Source organism: Solea senegalensis, linkage group LG19, assembly GCF_019176455.1.
Source record: "Solea senegalensis isolate Sse05_10M linkage group LG19, IFAPA_SoseM_1, whole genome shotgun sequence".
NCBI lineage: Eukaryota > Metazoa > Chordata > Actinopteri > Pleuronectiformes > Soleidae > Solea > Solea senegalensis.
The window spans coordinates 17665997-17690095 of record NC_058038.1 but is presented as its reverse complement, the minus strand read 5'-3'; the positions used below and the strand labels follow the sequence as shown (position 1 = coordinate 17690095).

At 40.3% G+C, this 24099-nt stretch overlaps 3 protein-coding genes across 3 annotated transcripts; 1 reads left to right on the top strand and 2 right to left on the bottom strand.

The window, feature by feature from the left end:
- Positions 1-375: 375 nt before the first annotated feature.
- LOC122785640 (sialoadhesin-like) lies at positions 376-5851 on the top strand. The gene is made up of 12 exons (XM_044051533.1): positions 376-513; positions 1214-1573; positions 1693-1914; positions 2874-2982; positions 3052-3242; positions 3314-3544; positions 3901-4176; positions 4252-4518; positions 4643-4897; positions 5006-5266; positions 5353-5443; positions 5564-5851. Exons 1-12 carry the CDS (start codon positions 465-467, stop codon positions 5646-5648), a joined length of 2397 nt encoding a protein of 798 aa, XP_043907468.1. The 5' UTR covers positions 376-464; the 3' UTR covers positions 5649-5851.
- Positions 5852-6329: 478 nt separating this feature from the next.
- LOC122785641 (ferritin, middle subunit) lies at positions 6330-8644 on the bottom strand. Its single transcript, XM_044051534.1, has 4 exons — positions 8319-8644; positions 7545-7691; positions 6824-6949; positions 6330-6716 (listed from the first exon to the last, which is right to left on the bottom strand). The coding sequence occupies exons 1-4, from the start codon at positions 8418-8420 to the stop codon at positions 6561-6563; spliced, it is 531 nt and encodes a 176-aa protein (XP_043907469.1). The 5' UTR covers positions 8421-8644; the 3' UTR covers positions 6330-6560.
- Positions 8645-11686: 3042 nt separating this feature from the next.
- Positions 11687-24090, bottom strand: aldh16a1 (aldehyde dehydrogenase 16 family, member A1). Its single transcript, XM_044050051.1, has 17 exons — positions 23883-24090; positions 21273-21372; positions 20512-20638; positions 20251-20408; positions 20083-20160; positions 19128-19315; positions 18872-19030; positions 18640-18798; positions 18317-18473; positions 16810-16885; positions 16556-16661; positions 15592-15722; positions 15216-15386; positions 14207-14411; positions 13923-14108; positions 13288-13413; positions 11687-13153 (listed from the first exon to the last, which is right to left on the bottom strand). The coding sequence occupies exons 1-17, from the start codon at positions 23970-23972 to the stop codon at positions 12986-12988; spliced, it is 2385 nt and encodes a 794-aa protein (XP_043905986.1). The 5' UTR covers positions 23973-24090; the 3' UTR covers positions 11687-12985.
- Positions 24091-24099: the final 9 nt, after the last annotated feature.

Genomic DNA, 24099 nt, shown 5'->3' with positions numbered 1-24099 from the left:
AGTGCCTTGGAAAACACCATTGACATGCCAGTATGAATCCATAGCACCACCTACTGATAGTTTGTGTGAAAAGGTCATCATTTTAGATACAGCAATACTACAACTGTTGTTTGTCTCTGCATGTGATGTGTGCCTTTGTGTCTCATGCATGTCCTTACATGGTCTCTGTAGAAGTTTATGCTGAGGTTACCACTGTCTGTGTCTCAGAGACTGACAGTTACCACCGTCTCTGCCACAGAAGTAGTTTCTCACAATGATAAATTCATTGGCGGACACAAACCACAAGTAACTTCTTTATTTTTCAGTTTAATCTCCCCGTGACATGCATCTAAATAGAGGTACTGTAAAGAAGAAGTGAGTTTGAACATCTGACTTCTGCTCACCTGCCTCCTCTATAATGTTGGTGGAAGTGGCCGAGCTACGTCTCGTGGACATTGTCTGCAGACATTGTGTTTGAAGCGACAATGAGCGTCACCACAGCAGCAGGTGGACTCCTTCTTGTTATTGTACAAGGTAATTTATGTCTACATTTATATTGGAAAGTATCTTTTAGTCATTTAGTGCAGGTGTGTGCGCACACTTTCTTTCTCACTTAGGTCTAAGGCTGCACTTTGTGTAGTGACGGGCCATGGGAGTGTGTTATGGTGTGTGTCTCAGTGACCATAACGAATAAGGAATCTGACATGAAGGGAGATTTATTACATTTAATAAGGGGGGCGGGCACAGCAAGCAGGTAGGTAGGTAGATGTGGAGAGTTGAACCAAATCCAAAACTCACCAGACAGTCCAGGGAACAGGCAGCTCTGGGTCAGGAGACTGAGGTGAGATCCAGGGTTCATGCAGAGGCAGACAGGTCGAGGTCAGGCCAGAAATAAATGCTGGAGAGCTGGAGTACATGGGGAGGGTGGATTGCAGGAGATGAGGAGCAACTGTGGTCACAGGTGAGTAGTGTTGGCTTGATGAGGAGGTGTGTCTTGGCTGGTAGAGTGGGGTGGAGTCAGGTGAGTGGAAAACTGCTGAAGGAACAGTGTGACAGCACTTTATGTTACATGATTATACAATATTTCACTTTCATGTTCATGTTTCACCCTCTTATGAAATTATATTGATTTGATTTAATTGATTTAATTATATTATATTATATTGTGCAGATGTAGTGCAGCTCTACACAAACAGGTGAGTAAATGAAGTCTTCTCTGGACTGTGTGTTGCAGTGATACAGGGCCACAGTGACTATGCTGTGAGTTACACGTCTACAGAGGTCTGCGCCCTCAGAGGGTCAACAGTGGACCTCAGCTGCACGTACACATACCCACTCACAGGGAATGACCGTGGTGCCACAGTAGTGGAATCGTTCTGGTTCATCAAAAAGAGCAATGGAGTTTATGTCGACGTGAGATCAGACCCGGATTATTCAGACCGCGTGGAGTATGCGTGTGAAAACAACAACAAGTGCACTCTGAGAATCAAAGACCTGCGAGACAGTGACGCGTCTCAGTACATGTTCAGATTCATAACAAACCAGCCTGGAGAAGCTTTTAATGCTTCACCCGGAGTCACTCTGTCTGTTGCAGGTAACTTTTTTATTATTCATTTAACTCCAAGTGTTCATGTGCTCCTCCAGTGTATTGTATGTACATATTACTATAAAAAACAACAACAACAAAGACTTCTTCTTCTTCTTTATATACAGATTTACAGGTGCAGGTGAGCACTTTAGCCATCTATAGCTCCATGATTGTGACAGAGCTTGCGTGTCAGAGCAGCTGCCGCCTCCCTGATCATCTGACCTACATTTGGTATAAAAATCAACAGAAGAAGAAGGAAGGAGAATCTTATTCTGATCGTTTGAATCAGACAGACAGCGTCTCCTGTGCCGTGAAAGGACATGAGAGAATCTCCACTCCATCAGTGTGTGAGTTTAATCTCTGGAGTATTTCAATGATATAACTTAAAATGCTGAAGTATTTTATTACTTATGTGCTGTACTGAAACTTTGTCAATCTGAATACATACTGTAGGCTATAGTCTAGATTAGATATATCGATTTATTATTATATATCATTATTATTATTATTATTATTTATTATTTGCCCATAAAAATGTTTACTACAGCAGCATCTTCAAACACCTTCTGTCAACATGGTTTGTCCCGAGTCTTTGCTGAGATGGGAGAGAGGAATCATTCATAATAAAAATGATTGTCAATAATTTGCTATTTTGATTTGATCTTGGACCTACATTGTTTTGTCTGTCATTGCCATTATTGGTACTTTTATAAAAGGATTTTTCATTATCTATTGAATGTAAACTTTGGTGTTTTAACCTTTTTTTTTTTATTATTGAGAAAACCCAGTCTCCACGTCCACCTGTACTGCTTTACCTGGTGGACTTGCCTCTCACAGTATGAGAGGACACACTGAAGTTTGGCATCAACAGGGCAACACAGTGAATGAGACGTCTCCGAATATCTATGTCTTTAATGCCAACAGCCAGAAGATGGATGTATGTCATAGTATTGCGAGAAAAGAAAAAATGAGGGACAGAGAAGAGGAGGGGGACAGAAAGGAGAGAAATGACAAGAGGGAGGTGAGGTAGAGACAGAAGAAAGAGACCAGGAGTAGATATATAACAGATGAACTACAATGTCATTTATATAAGCAGCAGCAGCAGCTGCAGCAGCAAAAAAAAATCAAATTTGTTGTGGCCAACATTGGTGCTGCTCATCACACATAAGTCTTCAATCCATAATGTAAAAACAGTGGTAGTCTGGGTTTGACTGGTCAACAGTCGATCACACGGCTTCACAAACAAATGCCATAAGTGTTGTGTTGTTGTCTTGACTGTGATCCTCTGCTGTGCTCTGTGTTACAGTGATGTGGAGTCAGAGAGGTTATGCTGTGAACTTTGCAACTCCTGTCATCTGTGCCTTCAGAGGATCAACCGTGGACATAAGCTGCACCTACACATACCCTCACACAGTGTATGACCATGCTAGAAGAGTGTACCATGACACCACAGTCATGGACTCATTCTGGTTTATACACAACAGGACTCAGGTGGATCTCAGGTCTGTGCCGGACTCTTCGAGTCGTGTGGAGTATCTGTGTGGAAACAACAAGTGCACTCTGAGAATCAAAGACCTGAGAGAGAGTGACGCCACTCGCTACAAGTTCAAATTCATAACAAACCAACCAGAAGGGAGTTTTACTAGTTTGTCTGGAGTCACTTTGTCTGTCGCAGGTAACATTGTCTCAGAGAACAAACCCGTTTCATATGTCGTACATCAAAAATAACAATTCTCTTACTGACAGATCCTCAGCTGCAGTTACGTGTGAGGAGGTCAGTCAGTCAGGATTGTGCCTGGACCGAGCTGACGTGTCACAGCAGCTGTCCGCTGTCTGAGAGTGTTTCCTATGTCTGGTACAATAATGGAGAAAGAGTTGGAGAAGGAACAAAATATCTTCTCTTTGAATACTTCAGACCAACAGACAGCTACCACTGTGCGATAAGAGGACGCAAGCGTATTCGTTCTCCTTCTATGTGTGAGTTCATGAGTGTAAAATGAAACTTTTTAATGGGATAATTTCCATAAGGAAAACAGATATTAGTCATTTAAGAACATGTTTATCACTTTATCTCACATTAGACTGCTTTTTATTTTACTGTGTACCACTCACTCTCCCCCACCAAAGTCCATGGCAAAAAAAACAAAAAAAATGTATCATAGGAATGAATGGAGAAAATGATCACAACCCAGACCATTTTGGAGCCTTTTTTTCACAATACAACAACATTTTTAACCTTTAAAACGAACACTAACCAGTTATTATCGCTGAGGTTATGTGCATAAGTATTCTGATTCATTATGTGTGTGTGTGTGTGTCTTGTGTTTATATAGCCTATCCTTCAGATGCTCCACAGACTCCCTCTGTGTCCGCGAGTCCCTCTGGTGAGATAGCAGAGGGTCATTCACTGACTCTGGCCTGCACCAGTGCTGCAAAACCAGCAGCTAATTACACCTGGTACAAGAAAAACAGAGACACACTTCAATTTCTCACGAAAGAGAAAAGGTTTCTCTTCAGGTCCATTAAGTCCTCAGACTCAGGACAGTATCAATGTACAGCTGAGAATTACCTGGGAAGGAACACGGCAAACATCACTATTAGCGTGAAATGTAAGTGACAAATTATTCAGTGAAACAATTGCCATGCTTTGACATTTAGCTCATTGTTTTCACGCATACTCACAGATACTCCCAGGCGTCCCTCTGTGTCCGTGAGTCCCTCTGGTGAGATAATGGAGGGCAGCTCAGTGTCTCTGGCCTGCAGCAGTGACGCTAACCCAGCAGCTATTCACACCTGGTTCAAGGAGAACAGAAATGGACAACACCGTGTTGTCAGGGAAGGGACACCGTTTGTCTTCAGGTCCATTCAGTCCTCAGACTCTGGACAGTATCACTGCAGAGCTCAAAATAAGCTGGGCTGGAGTTCACACAATATCTCCATTGCTGTGTCATGTGAGTGACATTTGAAGTTACCTTTTTTTTGCCCCATCATGCAAAGTCCTCCTCAAAACTTCACTTGTAGGATGTGGACACACTTCGGATAATCAGTCTGTTCATTTGTCTTCTCCACATACAGATGCTCCCAGACCTCCGTCTGTGTCCGTGAGTCCCTCTGGTGAGATAGTGGAGGGAAGTTCAGTGAATCTGACCTGCAGCACTGATGCAAACCCAGCAGCCACGTGTGTCTGGTACAAGAACCAAAGGTTGATCAAAGGAGCAGAGAGAAGTCACTTCCTGTCTCCCGTCACGTCAAACGACAGAGGGATGTACGAGTGCAAGTGTGAGAATAAACATGGATGTAACTTTACCTCGAATTTTCTAAATGTCCACTGTAAGTCACATTTGTACCTTATCTTACTAACCCCATTTCCATATATTGATATTATCAGCACTTCAAATCATACATTCCGACATTAATGTCTTCATAAATGTTAACCAGACGCTCCAAAGCCTCCCTCTGTGGCAGCGAGTCCCTCTGGTGAGCTTGTGAAAGGCAGCTCAGTGACTCTGACCTGCAGCACTGATGCAAACCCAGCAGCTACTTATACCTGGCACAAGGAGAACAGCAGCTCAGTAAAAGCATCCGGACACACATTCACCATCTCTGACATCACAGCTGAACATGGAGGAAATTATTACTGTCAAGTGCAAAACAGATATGGACACAGCAACACCTCCTTAAAACTGTTTTTTGCACCAGGTGAGATATGACCTCCGACCTTTAACCACACATCTACTAAGGCCACAGTCTAATGTTACTGCTAATATCTCCAATCTGTCGCCTAGTGAAATCACCCTATGTAAATGTGAACATCATCAGGCCGACTCTGTTGATCCCATTACTGGTTCCAGTGCTTGTCGTGACTTTGTATTTGAGGTAAAAAAACAATACAATCATTGAATCAATAGAAACTGGACTTGTAGTTGCTACTAATTCAGTGACTTGTGCAGTGGATTACAAATAATAATATAGAAGTGTTTGTTGCTTTCAATCCAGGATGAAGAAAAGCCGGAGTTTGAAAACGGAAGCAAATGAAATTGTAGAGATGATGGAGGTGAGAGACGACTGTTCTGTGTATTAGAACACGACCTCTGCGGCGGCACTGACACAGGACACACAGGAGGATTAGAGTCAAGTTAGTGTCAACACAGTAATTAGGATTTGAATATGTAATAGTGATTGCATTTAATCTAAATTTAATGGATTAACACTTTAAACATCATCTCTTCATCTATGTTGGACAATCTCTTTGAATACTATGCTGTAATATACATGATATTCCTCTCGCCTGACTCTCCCTCTTTAAGGTTTGCTTTGTAGAGAATAGAATAATTGAGAATATGGGCTATAAAGTTAAAATTTGAGTCAACAATAAGTGTTGGCTCTCAGGGTTTCCAACATGAGCTCAAACAAATTGGAGGAAAATGTTGCCATCATGTGGTCAAAGGTGGAAATGTACTAATATTTCAGAGCAGCATTTGTGTGAAGATTGTATTCCTTCAGTATGCATCAATGTCAAAGATATCTAGCATGTTTATTGCAAGCTATTATCCAAAGTTATAACCAGGAGCTGGTTATAAATTTAAATCTCATTCTGCAGTAAGGAAAGCAATTTAGAGTCAAGTGATGTAAACTGAGCAAAAAAGTATTTTGTCTTCAGTTTCTGCCAAATTAAAATAGGTTACTTTTTAGGTTATTTTTACACACTGAACCTTTAAAGCAACCAGATTCAACGATGTAAGACACACCAATGCAGACAATGTCCAGCTCAAAAGGTTTATTCAAATCATCAAGAAGCCACAATAGGTTTGTAGTCAGAGGGAAAAGCATGACCAATTAACCCTTTAGGACAATAAACGAGCACTCATCTTTGCCTTGAGCATTTTAATGCCGATTACACTTAAGTGAATGAACAGCTGGAACACAAAAGGTGCATTTGATTTAAGCCTGTGTTATGATTTTCAATACCAGGATAAATGCTAAACTTTTGCATTTAGTCCTTGCTGCTCATGGTGTGCTTGTCAAACAGGTACTCCGCCATCTTGTTGTTTTGGGCATCCATGCGGGTGAGGGTGCCGATGTAGTCGCCCAGCTTCTTGATGGACTCCACCTGCTCGTTCAGGTAGTGGGTCTCCAGGAAGTCACACATCTAAGGACCGGACAAAACAATAGTTTAGTAAAAATCAGACAGACTTTTAATCTCAAGTACAAGGTTGTCTGGCCCTCAGCATGACCCGACTGTTTAAAACAACTTACATGAGGGTCTCCATGCTGTGAGGCCAGCTTGTGCAAGTCCAGCAGAGCCTGGTTGACGTTCTTCTCCAGCTGCAGAGCGCACTGCAAGGCCTCCAGACCACTGCCCCATTCATCACGTTCAGGTTTCTGTGGAAAAAAAAAAGAGCATCCAATTACAGCAGACGGCACTCCCATTACATTAAGTCATATGTATACTTTGCACAATGATACGACTACGCTTGTACACCCATACAAGCTATTCATCCCTCGGTCTAATGACAAAGCAAAAAGATTAGTGCTGCCATCTGAGGAAGTCGGACCTGATTTCACCTCCAAAACAAGCCAACAATTTTTAAATTGTGGCTGAGAGGAATAAGCACTATACAATTATGACATTTAACTAACCAAGGCTGTGGTTACTCAAGGTTATCACAACATTTTAAGACAATCTAGATCACTGCACATCTACATTTCTTCCTGGGGAGGCAATAAAATGCACATTTTACTTTGAATTATGCTGCTCACAATTTCACAAACTGATCAAAAGACAGATATAGCTGAAAACACAATATCCATAGTTGAAGTAATTTGGGCCAATGTTGCACATTATAATATGGTTTTTACAGCTGATACATAAAACACTTGAATACGATGCAAACACGGCACATCTTGACAGTTTATCTGCATTAGACACACATGACTGTGGTAAGATGTTAGGCTCAGATGTGGACTCTGTACTGACCTTCACGTCCTGGAGGAAGATGCGTCCTCCTCTGTTGTTCTGGAAGGACAGCAGCTTGTCAGCATGCTCCTTCTCCTCCTCGCTGTTCTCCTTAAAGAAGTGGGCAAAGCCTGGGAGGGCCACGTCGTCACGGGAGAAGTAAAAGCCCTGAGAGTGGACGAAGACAAACACATCATTACAAGACTGCACCTGATATTTGACAAAGACACCCACGTACAAAACAGTAGTTATGTGACCAGGCAGTGGTCAGGCACGCGAGTCATTATTTAGGATCAGCCTGCTTAGTCTAGACTGACACGACACGCCACTGTGACCGGGGGGGGCCCGGGGGGGCCCGGGGTGGCGGGATCACCAACCGTCTGTTGGTGAATAACAACTCGACAGAATTGAATTGAATGACTTTATTCCTCCCCCAGGGGGGAAACACACATTCACAACAGCTCAGTTAAGAAAGGTGAGAATCGAATAAAAGTAAAGAATAAAAATATAGAATAAAAATAAAAATAAGATAAAATAAAAATACAATAGTAAGACAAAATTACCAAAAGATAAAAAGTAAAAAGGATAAAATTACACTCTAATATAGAGTATTATCAGGGAAAGTGAGTGGACATTTAAGAGGAGTTAAATATCCGAACAGCAGTGGGGATGAAGGACTTTCGGTACAGCAAAGCAATGACTCAGGCCAAGGCCCTTGAGGTTTTTGTAATGAATCAACATAGCACTGTACAGTCGTAAAATACCACTAATTACATAAAGTGTAGTTTTACTCACCATGGAAGTGTAGGTGTAGGACGCGAACAGCTCCATGTTAACCATACGATTGACGGCGGCCTCGCAGTCGCGGTGGTAGTTCTGACGCACTTGAGACTCCATTTTGGCTGGCGTTTTTTCTCGGTTTTTTCTTATCAAAAACGGTACAAAAATAGAGGGTTTTTTTACGTCAAGTGTTTTCAGTAGCGTTTAAGTACAAAAAGTTCTTATTTTTTAAATACGGCAAACGAGAGTAGTCGGAAGAAATCGCGGGACGAGAGAAAGAAGCTCCGTTCAAACACTGTTGAAGCAAGAACTCCTTACTGACTTGTAATGGCTGTGGAGACGCAGGCTCTATTTATACCACGCGGAACGACCTCGTGACAGACGTGACGTCACTCAGCGCATTTGCACCAATCACGAAAAGCCCAGGTACCACGTGAGCTCTGAGGTTAGCGTTGACGTTGCATTTTTTCTTCTTCTTATTCACGGAAATCGCCGTGTAAAGGTTCACTCTTTGACCTAATCGGATCAGACAATGACGAAGCACATTTTTCAACAACACATTTGAAGGGACAGGATGTACCCAGTTTCTACACGTATACCGTAGATATTTAACTTTAACTCAACTCTTAAAATGTATTGTACCTGAGAATAATGACAATAATTGTGTATATTTAATGTGACGTGTAGTTTTTTCCTCCACGTAGGCATTTAAACAAAACAAAATAAATGAATAAAATAATCCCTCCATTTTCTACCGCTTTATAATAATAATGTTTTTGTAAACGATCCACTTTAACTTAAGACTACAATTAACTTGATTATTGTCAGACTTTTTTTCATGTAATCCAAACACAATTGCACCAATGCACTACTGCACTAATACAATTTCTTGTATTAGTATTTCACCAGGTCTAGGTCTTTGATTTAGTTTTTTTTTCATTCTTTTTAAAAAAATATATATTTCTACAGCTTAACCTACACCCCATGGTTTCTCAAACTGTGGTAGTGGTACGCAAGCTTCCTCTGGTGGTACTTGGAGGACAATCCGAAATACTGTTCTACTGTATATACCAGGGTATGTGATCGGAAAAAATAAGTAAATACAATAATAAATCTGCCTCCTGTGAAAAGTCTGTAGCTCCCTACACCAATCGTCCAATCACACCATATACATTGTAAACAATCTGTGGATGTAGGTAAGACGTGCTGTAAAGACACTGCAACCGCACAAAAAGTGAGGATGAACTGGACCCGTGACACTTAAATACAGCACATGACATCTAAAAACTGCTGATAACACGTTTCCAGTCGAGGCTGTTTTACTGCATTACGCTCAATGTACCACAGCACAGTCACACACAGTCTATAAGCCCCGAAAAGGCCCGTCAGTGCTTATTAAACCACACTGGGACCAAGAAATGATTATTGTGTTTATATTTTAATGGCGAGCAAAAATGAAACATTTACCAAACTGCACGTTACATAAGTTAGTTTATTGTTTGAAAAGAGTAACGTCAGAGAGCAGAGAAGGGTCCACATCTCTGTGCGTACCATGATTGTCTATAGTAGTAAACATAGGCTGCAGATCTGCTTCTAACAGCATATAAATACACAGTTTTGTTTATCCTTGTGTGAAACTCAATATCCTGTATTTAGCTTTCCACATTTTGACTGAACGTGTGAAGTAAACAGTACAATAATAAGCTATATGAGACTGTAATGAAGTGGCACAGCACTGTGACTCAGTACTTTTCCACTCGCATAGCACGTCTTTGTCTCAAGTGGATTTGTTAGGTAAGTGTCTGTCAGTCTGTCTATGGTTGCTTTCTTCAGCACCTGTGTTTTACGCAACAACATAGCTCCTGTATCCTGTTATTCATAGTAAGTCATATCTTTCTTTTCATTTGGTTTAATATTGAGTGGTACATTTCTACCATTTCTGTTCAGTTGTTTCCATTTTAATGAGTTGCAAAACCACAGAAGAATAGAGCACAGTAACACAAGCATAACATGTAAGGGTTAGTTAGGGTTAGTAATAAAAAAAGTGTTTATTACTTTATATCTCACATTCCCCAACTCTACCATCTTTATTTTGTGCTGTGTCATGCCACTGAACAAAGGTAACATCAGGTTGAACTGAGGATAATGCTGTGTCATTGACTCAGTGACTCAGCATTGTGACTCAGCATTACACAGAAGCCTCCTGAAACACTATCCTGATCTGCCAGACTTGTGGTTGCACAACAATGTCAGGCGGGAAGCTCCGCCGGATGAGACCAGTTTTGGCGAAGAGAAAAAAGGAACCAATAACTGCACATAATACACGCACGTCTCAGTGCATTTACTGTAATAAAGAGAGATAAAGAGAAAAAGAGATAAAGAGAAAACATAAACCTCTGCCAAGGCCACTCAGTTTCTTACTGTCAACACAATCCCCCATTTTACAAGGTTTACACCACCTGAATCCGTATTCAGATCTGTATCCACATCACCACCATTCCTCATAATTTCTGTTGCACAATAATCTGTACTCCCAGAAAATAGTTGTCTTAAAGCAGAGGAAATGTGAAATGTAGCCCAAACTTGGTGGAAGTCATCACATAATCTGAGCTACACATTTATACAATGAAAAGACCATGACTTGTGTTTTTTGTGTCTTAGTCTGAAAAAAAAAAAAAAAAGGAACATTCAAAAATGGGAAATGTTTCTTTTAGACATCAGCTGACGAGTGTGGTCATATCACGTGTCACCAGGCCATGTACATGCTTTTTGTAATCGGATCTGAAGATGCATTCAGGTGTCTTTCATCTATTACGCCTGACTGAGGGAGCATTTGTGTGTATACAAACTGCTGAACGACGGGTTTTTAGAGCAGTAGAATTCACCTCTGAAACTTTGTGTTGTCACATTTCATCACTTTTACTGGTTGACTCCGTCTGTCTTGACATAAAATAAATAACCTCCCGTGTGCAGTGCAGGAATGTCACCAGGTGACAACATCTGAACCCTGCTCTATTTAGAAATGTGTGTGTTGTTGCATAACAGACACTGTTTGTATTCAAATTTTAGGGACTACACTTTTAAAGTTAAAATAAACTTGAGCAGTTCCATGTATGACCATATTTTTTTTATTTTGTTTCCATTATAACACCTATAACATTATTTATAAAAAAAATGTAGTACCTGTGAACACACACAAAACAGGAATGCAGTTTTATAGCTTCAACTGTCCTAATTTTGTTTGCTGTGGCTGTTCAAAGGTAGCTTTGCAAAGAATGATTAATCTAGAGTACTAGACAAAATTAAATGTAGGAAAGTGCACATCATCGAGGAGCCATAAATGTCAACATTTTATATAGACAATGTAAGACATGACAAGAGAGTAAATTCATGGACTCATCCTTTATTATGGCCTTTGGACAGTGTTACATTCACAATAGTTGTCTCTGGACAACATTATTTATAATTAGACATGGAAACGAAGCAGAATTCAATGGGAATGTTTGAATCACAGAGTAAGTTTACTTCCGTTGGCAGCATTTTTATACAGTAGTAAAGATATTCAGTACAGTATATTGTGTTCACACATGATTGGTTGGTCTCTTTTCAGTCATAGACAGAATTGTGAGGTTGATGAGATTTTAAGTTGAAGAAAAACTGAAACAAGGAAAAACAAATGTTGACTTTAAAGAAAAGAGAAGTAATGAATGAGAGAGAGAATAATCATAATAGCAGAAGATCAAGGTAGAGAAGACATCAGGTCAGTAGGTACTGTAAGGTAAACTCACAATCAACTGCAGCTAAATGTTATTTTAAAACACACACACAATAATGCAATGGTATTACATTTAACTGAAATAGTCTTTGGTTGTGAACAATGTAGCTGATGTTTTCCTTTCTCAAACCCTTCTGCTACTGCTTTTCTACAGAGAAAATAGAAAGTTAACATGGTCCTGAGATCACATTGCTTTAGTTTCATGATGGAAAGGAAGGGGAAATGAGTTCACTCTTCAAAGATCTTTTTTAAAGTTCAGTTTCAGTTCAGAAAAAAATATATATATATATTTTTTTTTATCATGTCAACAACAAAAGAAAAATAACCTTCACGTGTAAAGCAGTGATGTTACTGGTATGTCACCTTCATCAATGTATTTTTGTTTTTAAGTGCTTTAAGACTTTTTAAATTGCTCATTCAATCCAGATCTCGTTACATATATTTAATGTTTGCTAAATTAGGCTCCTTCATTCATACCCTGGTGGGTGTGTTGTGAAGATACTGCTAGATAAGAACAATGTCACGCGGCCTCTGTTTGCTCTGCTCTTTGTTGTGGTAGTTGTTACTGGTCCGTGCTCATGTTAGTGCATGTTAGAGGAAGTTAGTCTCTGAAGCTTCAACTGTGGGATAATGAAGGGTCTATTGTTCCAACATGAATAAAACTATCTGCAGTAAGTCGGCCACAGAGAGTTGTGATAAGCACAATAACAGTAACTAAGAAACAGCTACTGAGAGCATTGTGTTGTCTGTTCACTTTTCATTTCAAAGGCATCTTGTGAATTTAACGGTCACAGTTAGTACCTGATTCTGCATTTTTATAAAGGTTACAATAAGAAGCAGTGAGTGTCTGCAACACTTCCTTCATCATCTCTTTCTCCATGTCGTAATCCTGTCACCTTTAATCTTTCTATGCAGTGGGAATCCACACGCTCTTCCACTGCACCGCACTTCTCCACATGTCCTCCAGGAGCGAGGGATGAGACTGAGTCCAATCCATCCCACCGTCATCCGTTTGGCAGAAGAGGCGCAGGGTTTTCAGAGGGCAGGTGCAGGAGTACTGCAGGTACTGACAGCCCTACAGCAGGAAAACAGGGATCGAGAGAGACAAGAATCAAGTTTGGACTTGAACTAATTCTCCATGTGGGAGCATTCAGGTCTCTTTTGAGCAAACTGTGGACACTGGTGCATGTGACGGTGTTAAGTTTTTACCTCGGCACTGCCCCAGTACCAGATGGCCTTTAAGACACTGTGATTAGCCAGAGCCACTGTGAGCTGGTCCCTGCTTCCTGAAATGATGTTTACCAAACCTGCTGGCAGGTCTGACGCCTGGAGCACCTGATGAGGAGGAGGAGGAAGATGAATTATAAAGATGAAATGGCATTTACTACAATGGAGTATTTGGGCCACATTGAGAAAAAAGAAAAAAGAAAAATCACACACATCGAGAATAAAGTTTTAATTTACGAGAATAAAGTCTTAATTTACAAGAACATCACATTGTCATAAGTATCAGGACTTTAAAAAGTGTGTGCAAGAAAATGCATATATAATAAACTGGATGTTGTAGAAGTAAATCCGAGCATTGTGTGCTATCATGCGTAGATTACTGTTATTATTTACACTGCAGATTCTGAATTCTTGTGCAAAAGCTTGGCTTAAATGAATGGGAAATGGAGCATTCAATGTGTTTGCACTATAGTTGCAGCAGCTGCATAAAACACTAAACATTCTATAGTATTCTTTTTCCACACTTTGGCGACTGGTAGGGCCTCCAGAGTGCCAAATATATGTATTAAAATGGTTAAAAAGTAGATTTTTCATAATATGTCCCCTTTAACACTTGCCTGAATGAATGCCAAAGCTGCCAGTGGATTCTTCTGACTGGGAACCATGATGACCGCATTGCCGGTGGCTATTGCTGCACCAAGAAGTGTCACCATGGAGAGGAGGGGGTTCTTGTCTGGGAGGACCAGGCCCACGACTCCCAGGGCTTCAGGGATGGAGAGGGCAGAGCCAGACTGCGGCATAGGCTAAAGGAGGGGTGAAACGCTTGCTCAGTGTCGTACTTATTACATTTTCTGATGTCAAAAATCCAACACAAAATGTGTATAATATAAAAGGTCCTGACCAGAGATCCTCCTTGAAGTTTATCACAGTAAGCTGCCCAGTCGCTGAGCCGGGCAGAGCTGATGTCCACCTCATTCTCAGCTTCCTCTGCTGACAAAGTGCCCTGGATGCTGAGTGACGCAGCCATGTCTTTCTTCTTTGACTCCAGGTTCTTGGCCAGAGAGTAGAGAGACTGAGCACGTGCAGACGGGCTTTTCTTCATCCAGCTAAAAGAGGGAAAGGATATATTTTGAACAAATCCAGGTGTAAGGACATAACATTTAATAAAAAGAAGAAAACAATGACAGTGAATAAAAAAAGACAGAAACGACTCAAAAACATCACAGACAACTTTTAAACAAGAGTTAATAAAAAGCAGAATGAGTCAGTGGGTCACATGATAAAGGAGTTTAAAGGACTTCTGGTGTGGTTTTCCTTGTTTTTGTCCAGTTTGTCACTTCATTTGTGAAAAGATACACACTTTTAGAGCTGTGTGTGTCTGTGTGTTTACATTCCATGATTAAAAAGCTCAAAGTATGAATTTCCTGTAGTAGAACTACAGTAAACATAAACTGTTATTTCAACATTCTGTGTGCGTCAACAGTAACAAAGCCTCATGTAATTCACTGATACACGGTACATGACTCAGCAGATTTGTCAAGCTGAAGGTCAACTGGTGATAAACACAGTTATGTGTGTCCTCATGTGAAAGTCTGAATAAATGTATGGACGTGTTTAAAGGAGCCCAGATTTACCTCTGATAGCTTTATTACTGTTTATCATTGACAGGTTTAAGATTATGTTTAAACGTAGTTACGTTTTAACTTGGGAGTGTTTCAGTTTAGGTCAAACTGTTGCACAACAAACTAAAAGCCTCAACATGGAAAACATCAAACAGAATTTAACTGCGGGACCAAAGCAGGATTTTAGCTCACGTTTTAAGAAAGAGAGAGAGAGAGAAAGAGAGAGAGAGAGAGAGAGAGAGGGAGAGAGCAAGAGCAAGAGAGATTCTTGTGTGCCAAAGCTCTCACCCAGGTTGCACTTTGCTTGCTGCTTCCACAGCGTTTCGAACATCTTTCCGGCCTCCATCTGGACAATAGGCCAACACGCTGCCACCTCCTGGTGGCTGCACAGCCACACTGCAGCCAGATTCAGCTTTACATGCCTTACCTCCCACAAACTGCAGGTATGACTTAGGAGAACTGAAGGGACAGGAGGGAGGAAGCAACAAATAAGTGATGTGCAACTGAGGCGGTGGATATTGTCTCCTTAACCTTCCCTGCATTTTGTTGTGCTAATAAGTTACCATACACTGTATTAATAATAATGTCTCCGTGCGTACAGTCTTGGCATCTTGTGAAACCTTGTGAATAAGTCTTAAAAGTAAAGAAAGCTTTACAAACCCACCTGGCAGACTCATCAGGAACAATAATAGCTGGAGATGCTGCTGTTCCAAACTTGGTGTAGTCCAAAGAGACGGGGGAGGAGCGAGGAAGAGGACAGGAACAACAGGACGGACGTAGGAACTGGTACAGACCCTGGTAAGAAAGCAGAGTGGAGTTAGTATGACTATGAAAGATTATCAAACAAGTAAAATATACAACTGATTAGATCAATACATTCTATTTTTAATTAAATCATGTGTGTTAAAAGGACACAATGAGTTATTGTTTTATTTATTTATTTATACCATGTAGCACCTGAGAAAATATTGAGCTCTCTCAGTAACACCATTATCACCAACATTAAAATACAGTGGTGTAAATATGTAGAGCAGTAGTCAGCTGCAGACCTTTCAAAGGAGGCAGATTTATTCCCGATAAGATAATTTGCTCTCATTGCTCCCAGTGACATTAGATTAAGATGGAGCAAAACATAAGGTGACTGTAATTATTACTATTTAATTTATTATTAATTTGTTATATGTTTCATTTTCTATGCACTCTGGTCAGATTTTTCTTCCAAGTACCTCCAGAGGAAGCTACATGCCACTGGTGGTACATGTACCACAGTTTGAGAACCATGGATAAATGACATGATCACTGATCAATATCAAAAGAAAAATCACAGTTCTCATGATTATGGTAGTGGATAGAGTTGTTGTAGGGGAAACTGTTTTATTCAGAGAAAAGTCTGCCATGATTAAATGTTAAAACACTATAGCTAAGTGGGTATTACTGCCACCTAGTGGACTAGAGTGAACAGCTACTCAAAGAGCATAGTAAGTATTCTGCCTCCAAAGTCTTAAAGGTCTTCACAATGAGCAAGTGTTGAGCACAGCCCTGTCTCCACAGTTTTTATATTTCTGCAATTTTTAGGGCTTTATACGCATGCGATTCCTGTCATAGTGAGAGGAACTACTGAAACCCACCTCCTGTCCTCCGTCAGTGCAGGTGCCACTGTCTTTGTGACCAGAGACAGGGAGACAAGGGTCTGACACAGAGTGGGAGTTTACCCATACTGAGCCAACTGACAGACTGGGGGAGGAGAAGAAGAAGAAATAAACAACAGTTGGAGAATTAGACTTAGGAGACACTTTTTTGAAGATGTTATCATCAGAACATCAGAATCAATGAAAGATGCGACTGGAAAACAAAGTACAAAATAACTTGTGAATGTTTGTACCTCTTTGCCGTCTCCAGAGCCAGAGTGAGGTCTTCGGTCCAAATGGAGGCTGCCAGGCCATGAGGACTGTGATTCCCTGTGAAAACAAAAAGTGAATCGTTATCACTGAAATCAGTTTTTCAAGATTTTCATGTTCATATTCATGTTTTCATGTTCTTCATGTTTCTAGCAGTTCCTGTTGTGAAAACATCAGTAGCAAGACTCCAGTAAGAACGCAGGTATATTCTGGCACTGACCAGTTGTTGATGCATAATCTGCAGCGACTCTTCTGACTGTTGTGTAACGTAAATGTGATCATATAACGCCAATAATGGCCTCACTCCACTGGCTACCAGCACGTTTTAGGATTGATTTTAAAATACTGTTGTTTGTTTTTAAATCATTAACCGTGCTGGCATCGCTGTATCTGGCAGACTGCTGCACATGCAAACTCCAGTCAGAGCGGTGAGGTCGACAAACCAGCTGCTAATAGAAGTCCCTAAAACTAAAGACCAGAGGAGGCCGAGTCTTCGCAGTAGCAGCTCCTCGGCTTTGGAATGCCCTGCCCTGGCTATTGAGATCTTTAAATCTTCTTTAAAAACCTTTTATACTTGCCGTTTAACTCAGGTTAAGCTGAACCCCTGTTTGTTTGTTTTTATGTGATTTTATTATGCCGCATCATTTAAATTTTAATGTTGTTTTTATGATTTTATGTTCTCCATTTTTTTATGACTTTATTGTGTACAGCAATTCGGTTAAACTTGGTTGTTATTAAATGTGCTCTATAAATAGAGCTGCTCTTGTGTTGCGTCAGAGTAAACATTCCCTTTGTGTAGATATCGGGTGAGTGCTAAACTCTGAAGTGTTTTGTATACAGAATAACAGTTCCTTTGGCTCATACATTGACTCACAAAAGAAGAAACGGCAGACATAAGTGAAAGTGAGGCCGATAGAGTTTCAAGATACACTTACAGGCCACTTTATGAATCAATGAAGTGCCAGAAGTGGCACCTGATATGGTCTTCTGCTGTTGTAGCCCATCTGCTTCAAGGACTGGTGTGGTGTACATTCAGAGATAGTGTTCTGCACACCATGGTTGTAACGAGCGTTTGTTTGAGTTACTGTTGACTTCTGTAATTTCTAACCAGGCATTTTTCCAGACGAGAACTGTTAACTGGATATTTATCTTGTTTTTGGACCATTCTCTATGAACTCTGGAGATGGTTGTGGGTATAAACCCCAGTACAATAGCAGTTCCTAAAATAATAACCACATTCAAAGTCACTTAAATCCCCTTTCATCCCTATTCTGATGCTCAGTTTGAACTTCATGCCTCAATTTGAGTTGCTGTCATGACAGTGACTGTGATTTGTGTTGATGAGAAGTTCGACAGATGTACCTAAAAAAGCGGTTTTAATAAGGTTTTTCTATCACCATTATCCTGTGTAATCAGTTAGTTCAGTAAATTCAACTGGAAACGTCTGCACTTCACGTTATCTGTATCCTGTATCCACGGCAACGTCCTTACCCAGAGTCACTGCTTCAGTGTTGCTTCTGAAGGTCATGAGAGGCAGCAGCGGTCCTGGACAAGGGTTGACCACAAATGAAGAGGAGGGGGCTGCGCCACAGAGCACTGTGGGAGGGTACAGAGCACCTGAGGGAGCGGCAGTGCAGGATTGAACCAACTGAAGCAAAAAGGGAGAAAAATATCAGTGTTTGTTGTTAACACAGATAACACCTACAGATCACAGACATTCCCATTTCCTATAAAGTGAATACAGGTGATTTTTTTTGCTTGAAACTGGAACAGAAAAGCAACTGCAAAGCTTTTCTCCCATTTCCTTGACTAACCTTCGCCCCCTGCTGCTGAGCCTCCTGTACTGCAGCATCCACCAGGACTCTGTCTGCTTCACTGGACAGGCCGACACACTTCATGCCTGACATACGCAGACTTAGACGAGCAACAACGCTGTCTAACGCACTCTCTTGCACACACAACACCCAGTGAACCTGCGGCGGAGAGCGGGAGAAGATGGTTACAGTGACTGTAGAGCTGGTGTGAGGAAATGAGGACGTCAGTCACCTCTTTCTTCTTTTTAAAAGCAGCCTCTATCACTCCGTCCACAGCGCTGTCGATGTCAGCGGACTCAAAAATGATGAAGGAACATGTGGCACCAATGCAAGGGGAGACAGAAATGGGAACGCCCATCCCTGCTGTGGCCTTGCACAGTTTTACTCCGTCCTGAACAAGAGGATAAATCTTGCTGTTTATTCACACTAAACATTAGTAAACAATGAATTAAACACAACACCAACTTTTCACTCACACAAACACACACCTGTTTGTTGCCACAGTAGGTGATGTAGCTGATGCGTGGGTCCTGGGCCACAGTGGCACCCAACATTATGTCACTTCCTGTTAAAACATTAAGGGCCCCAGCAGGAAGTCCTGCACCCACAAAAAGCTGAGCCAAAAGAAGCGCTGGAGCGGCGGTGCTGCGACCAGGGACAACGATTACAGAGTTACCTGGGAAGAGGCAGAATGACAGACACATGGATTTTATTATGGCTGCAACAGTTTATCAGTTACATTTGAGCAACAGAAACCTGTTCTTTTCCTACTACGGCAATCGAATATATGTTGCTTTACTTATATCTTAAGCCATTGTAACGTTAAGTCCCTCTTGTATAATGAAACCCAGGGTCTCAATAAAATTACTTGTATAAATAAAGGTTAAATACATTTAAAAGTCAGACATACAAAATATTTTGAAATGAATCAGTCGTGATGTTGGCTTCTTTCTTAAAGGAAGTAGAATTTCCAAAATGCAATAAAAACTAAAATTTGTGAGTTGTTGAATCACTTGAACCTTCCATTCCAACCAACCATTTTTTCAGATTCTCCATTTTGGGGTAACTTGCCACAATACCTTTTATTTAATTTAATTTTCATTTAACAGCAAATAGCATGAACATTAGTGCGGGTGATCTGCATAAGTGTGAAGGTACCATTGATGCAGATGCTCATATTGAAATTTGAGAAATATGACTCTGTCATTGGGCAAGATAACGTCTTTTACCAGTTTTGAAAAAAATAATGAGTTTGAAAAATAATGGAAACGAGAAAACCATGTCACTGTGCAAGCACTCTGGATAGCTGTCAGAATAAGGAGTATTTCACTTGTCCTCTTTCTATTTTTTCATGTGTAAGTCCACAGAAAACCCAGAGTCAAATGACTTATAGGTGCACCAATTATTGGCCAACAAAGCCACTTCTGCAGCTGTATTTCTTACCCATGGCCAGTGCTGGTAACACTTTGAGGATAAGAGAATAGAGAGAGCAGTCATCGGAGACGACAACTGCCACCACACCTGGAAAAAAAAAGGAGGAACAATCATTATTAGATCATAAAAGAAAAACATTTAATTTAAAAGCATTAATGAAAGGCCTTGCTCCTTCACCCAGTGGTGTCCAGTTGGTGATGAGAGTGTCCCTGAGTTGAGCCCAGCTGCTGTAGTACTGCAGCAGTCTGACGAGGGTGGAGGGCGAGCAGGAGGCCTCACACAGCTCACACAGCTCCAACACACACTTGGTGTGCTGGCCGAGAGAGCTCACCAACCTGTTATTAAAGACGGAGTCAGAGCAGAGCGGACTGCTGGCAAACTGACTCAAACAAGCAAAAACCCCAGTAATCTGTGCCGTCAGCTCTGACTTCATCCCACCTGAGCAACACTTTAGCTCTGCTGTAGCACGTCATCCCACTCCAGGCCTTGTAGCCATTAACAGCTGAGGAGGCGCATAGGGAAACATCGTCCTCAACAGCGCAAACAGTGCTGCATACATTAGCACCTGGAGGGCAGAGCAGGAAAATATGAGACAGGTCAGACTTACTTCATTTAAGGCTGATTATGAAATTAATAGTCAGCTATTTTGATAATTGATTAGTCATATTTTTTTTAAATAGTTAGAGTTTTCTGATATTTCAGCTTCTTAAATGTGAATATTTTCTGGTTTGTTTGCTCCATATAGCAAAAAATCATTAAAAGTGAATAATTTTGGTTTGTGGGCAAAACAAGACATTTGAGAACATTGTCATTTTCAGGTTTGAGAAACACTGATCAACATTTATGAAAAATAATCGTTAGCTGCAGCTCTACTTCATTCCAAAAGGATTTTATTATTAGTTTTTCTTTTCAGACATATTTAAGGACGTTCAGAAATGATCTGAATAAAAAAAAGAAAAAAAATTATCTGAATCTGTTTATGTCAGACGAGTTGCAAAATCAGGCTGCTCCTACATTTAGTTTATATAAATGACAAACAAGTGACATTCACTGCCAGCACAGCAGTCAGAAGCAACTTAACACCAAGTTAAGTGTCATTGCCAGGGACACATCACCTAGCTGAGTCGGTGACTGAGCCCATGACCTTTCGTTTGAAAGACAACCCACTGTACCACTAATCCACCGCTGCCTGCTCTTACCTTTAGAGTCTGTCAGGGAGCGACTCTGTCTGTCAGCTGGTCGGACAAACTTGCCATCGATGAACAAACCCAGGGAACGAGAATGATGATCGAGCCAGGCCTGACAACACGATTAACAAAGGATACAATTTATTAACTGTGAACGTGAAGGACACTACTGTATTTAAAAATAAGCCAGGTTGATTTTTCTGTTTTCTATACCAATTTATCCATCTTCTGAAGTTCTGAACCTTGCATTAGAAATATTTCTCTTTATATTGTGTGTTTTAAATCTATTAACTCAGTGAATGTTTAAATGAAACTTGACATGATATCCCAAATCATATGAAAATTGGGCCCTAAGGGACAAGAAAGATGAGAAGAAAGCTGAATACATTATAACCACCTCTTGCTTATCCTATCATTAGAAATAGGTCTTTAGGTTTCTGATGACAGGTAGAAAGAGAAAAACAAACATTTGTAGGACATACAAAAAGTACAACCTAATACTAGAACCTGTTCAAATCACACATAGTGCTCACAAAAGCATCAATCTGAGTAATGTAAGTGCAAATAAACAACAATGCAATTATTTTAGGTAGCTTTTTTTTAACATCAAGAATTAAGAATTCTTACAGACTTAGAATTAAACTATTAAAACCCTGTTGAATGTGCAGTTTATTAATATCAGAAATTGAGATAATGAGGGTTCCTTTTAGATGAGGCAGCTCTTATGCTACAAATGAGCAATAATGTCCAAACCTAATACTGTACATGCTTAAATACTACTGGCTGAGAGGACGCCACCACCTCTGCAGGACAGTGACTGATGGAAGCCTGTGTGTGTGTGTGTGTGCATGTGTGTACTGGTATTTATATCTTTGTGAGGTCCATGTGGGGACATTCAGGTTTAGGTTAGTGTAAGGGTTAAGGCTAGGCACTTAGATGTGATGGTTAAGGTTATGGTAAGGGACTAGAGAATTATTATTATGCATATCAGGTGTCCTCACTAACTTATAAAAACAAGTTTGTGTGTGTCTATGCGTTTGTGTTAACCATTTACAGACACAAGACTAAAGTACAGCGCTGATCTTCTCTCGTCTCAACACCAAGGGCTCATCTTCAGTTCAACAGACAACCAGAACCATCTAAAGCTGCTCAGATTTACCCTGGAATAAAATATATTTCACTAACATTTTTTTTAATTTGGTCATTAATTTATTTGAATGTCACATGTCAATTTAATTCAAGTTTCATTTTTAGATGATTTGCAAAAGAGACAAAAAACAGCTCAGCAAATCCCTTGTACACTGCACTATTTCCAGTGCTTGTTTTATTAGTTGTACTGTCATTGCATTACTTACATTATTCATTTTGTCTATTAAACTATATTTATTTTTTTATTTAACTATATTTGTACTCAGAAGAGACTGCTATTTCTTAGTGTGCTTGTTCATATAACAATAAAGTCCTTATCTAATCTCAAATTTCCTTCAATATAAATCAACAGTGTCTCACTGTACCCTCACTGCCTGGTTAATGTCCACATCACAAACACCATGTGTGTGGGGACAAATTAAATACTAACTAACTGGCTCCAGATGGCAAGGAATGTAACCCACTCTACGTGTCATTAAAGACCTCAATGTGAATTGAATGTTCTCCCATCTAGGTTAAGGAGGAAAAAAATTATAACGGTATTAGTATTATGCTTTATTTTAATAATAAAAAACTGATTTCATTTGTTGAAACCGCCTGCTATTTGATAAAAAACAAACAAAACAGATGTGGTTACACTGTTATGTGGCAGTTATAGTGACTATAGTGGAATATAAACATTTTACTAAGTCTCAAATCACGTGAACCAACGGATATCTAAACCACCTGCAAAGGTAGAGGGGAGATTTTGAATGTGGAATGAGCAGAATGAGTTAAAGGTCAAGTGTGTAATAATTTGTGAAAATTAATGGTGAGATCATAACAAACAGAAGACTCCTCCGCTCACTCCTCCCTTTACCAAGAGGTTCATACTACAAAGGTCATGACATTTGTGTAATAACCCTCTGCTTTTAGACACAAAAGCCACTAGGGCTGCTGTATTGACTTGTTAGCTGAAGATAGCGGCCTCCACAAAGCAACCCGCTTGTCTAAAGTACAGTACTGTGCAAAATATCTTCAGCCACCATTAGATTTGTTGTTTTAGCAAATACATACATAGAGGATAATTGGTTTAAGTTTATTCTAACTTGGTGTTTAATGTGTGCTGCTGCCTGTGTTGGACAATTTGGTTCTTAATCTCAATGTTTTCCCCCCTGTTTTTTTTTTTTTAAAGGTTAAATAAAAAGCAAAATTTTCAATTAGTAGTAACATACATCTTCATCATCTGGCTCTGCGTCACGCTTCATATATCATAGCTAACTTCAGTATACAGTAAGTCACATGTTTGCCTTGTGAGTTACAGTGACAGTTAATGGACTTCACATGGGCAGGACATAATGTCTGACGACTTCAGGCTAATAAGTCTCGTGAGTGATTGAGTGAGTGAGTGAGCCGGAAAACCACATTGTGTTTGTAATAACTAAATTAAATAACATAGCTTTATGCTAACAGTAGGTTTAACTTTAACTTTACCTGCGCCGTGACAGTGCTGGAAACAGCTGCTGGTCCGTACTCCATACTTTGGAAAATGTCGTACACCGTCTTGGTGGCGCTACCAGCCATAATACTTTCAAATTAGCGAGAAGGCTAATCTCTCTATTCGCTTTACCACCCCAAACTAACGCTTGCAGGACAGACAAGAAGCCTGGAAAGAGGATGCAACGTCAAATGCAACGTGCTAAGGCTGAAA

Bases quoted from the DNA above. Each gene is read 5' to 3' on its own strand.
- LOC122785640 (XM_044051533.1), top strand. From the start codon at position 465: ATGAGCGTCACCACAGCAGCAGGTGGACTCCTTCTTGTTATTGTACAA. The intron at 1,915-2,873 runs GTGAGTTTAATC...TCTGTGTTACAG, and splicing joins AATCTCCACTCCATCAGTGT to TGATGTGGAGTCAGAGAGGT. The intron at 4,898-5,005 runs GTAAGTCACATT...AATGTTAACCAG, and splicing joins GAATTTTCTAAATGTCCACT to ACGCTCCAAAGCCTCCCTCT.
- LOC122785641 (XM_044051534.1), bottom strand. From the start codon at position 8,420: ATGGAGTCTCAAGTGCGTCAGAACTACCACCGCGACTGCGAGGCCGCC. The intron at 6,950-7,544 runs GTCAGTACAGAG...TTTTTTCCACAG, and splicing joins TCTTCCTCCAGGACGTGAAG to AAACCTGAACGTGATGAATG. The intron at 6,717-6,823 runs GTAAGTTGTTTT...TCCGGTCCTTAG, and splicing joins CACAGCATGGAGACCCTCAT to ATGTGTGACTTCCTGGAGAC.
- aldh16a1 (XM_044050051.1), bottom strand. From the start codon at position 23,972: ATGGCTGGTAGCGCCACCAAGACGGTGTACGACATTTTCCAAAGTATG. The intron at 21,373-23,882 runs GTAAAGTTAAAG...TCGTGTTGTCAG, and splicing joins CCAGCACTGTCACGGCGCAG to GCCTGGCTCGATCATCATTC. The intron at 20,161-20,250 runs GTGAAGGAGCAA...TTTTTTTTCCAG, and splicing joins CACCAACTGGACACCACTGG to GTGTGGTGGCAGTTGTCGTC.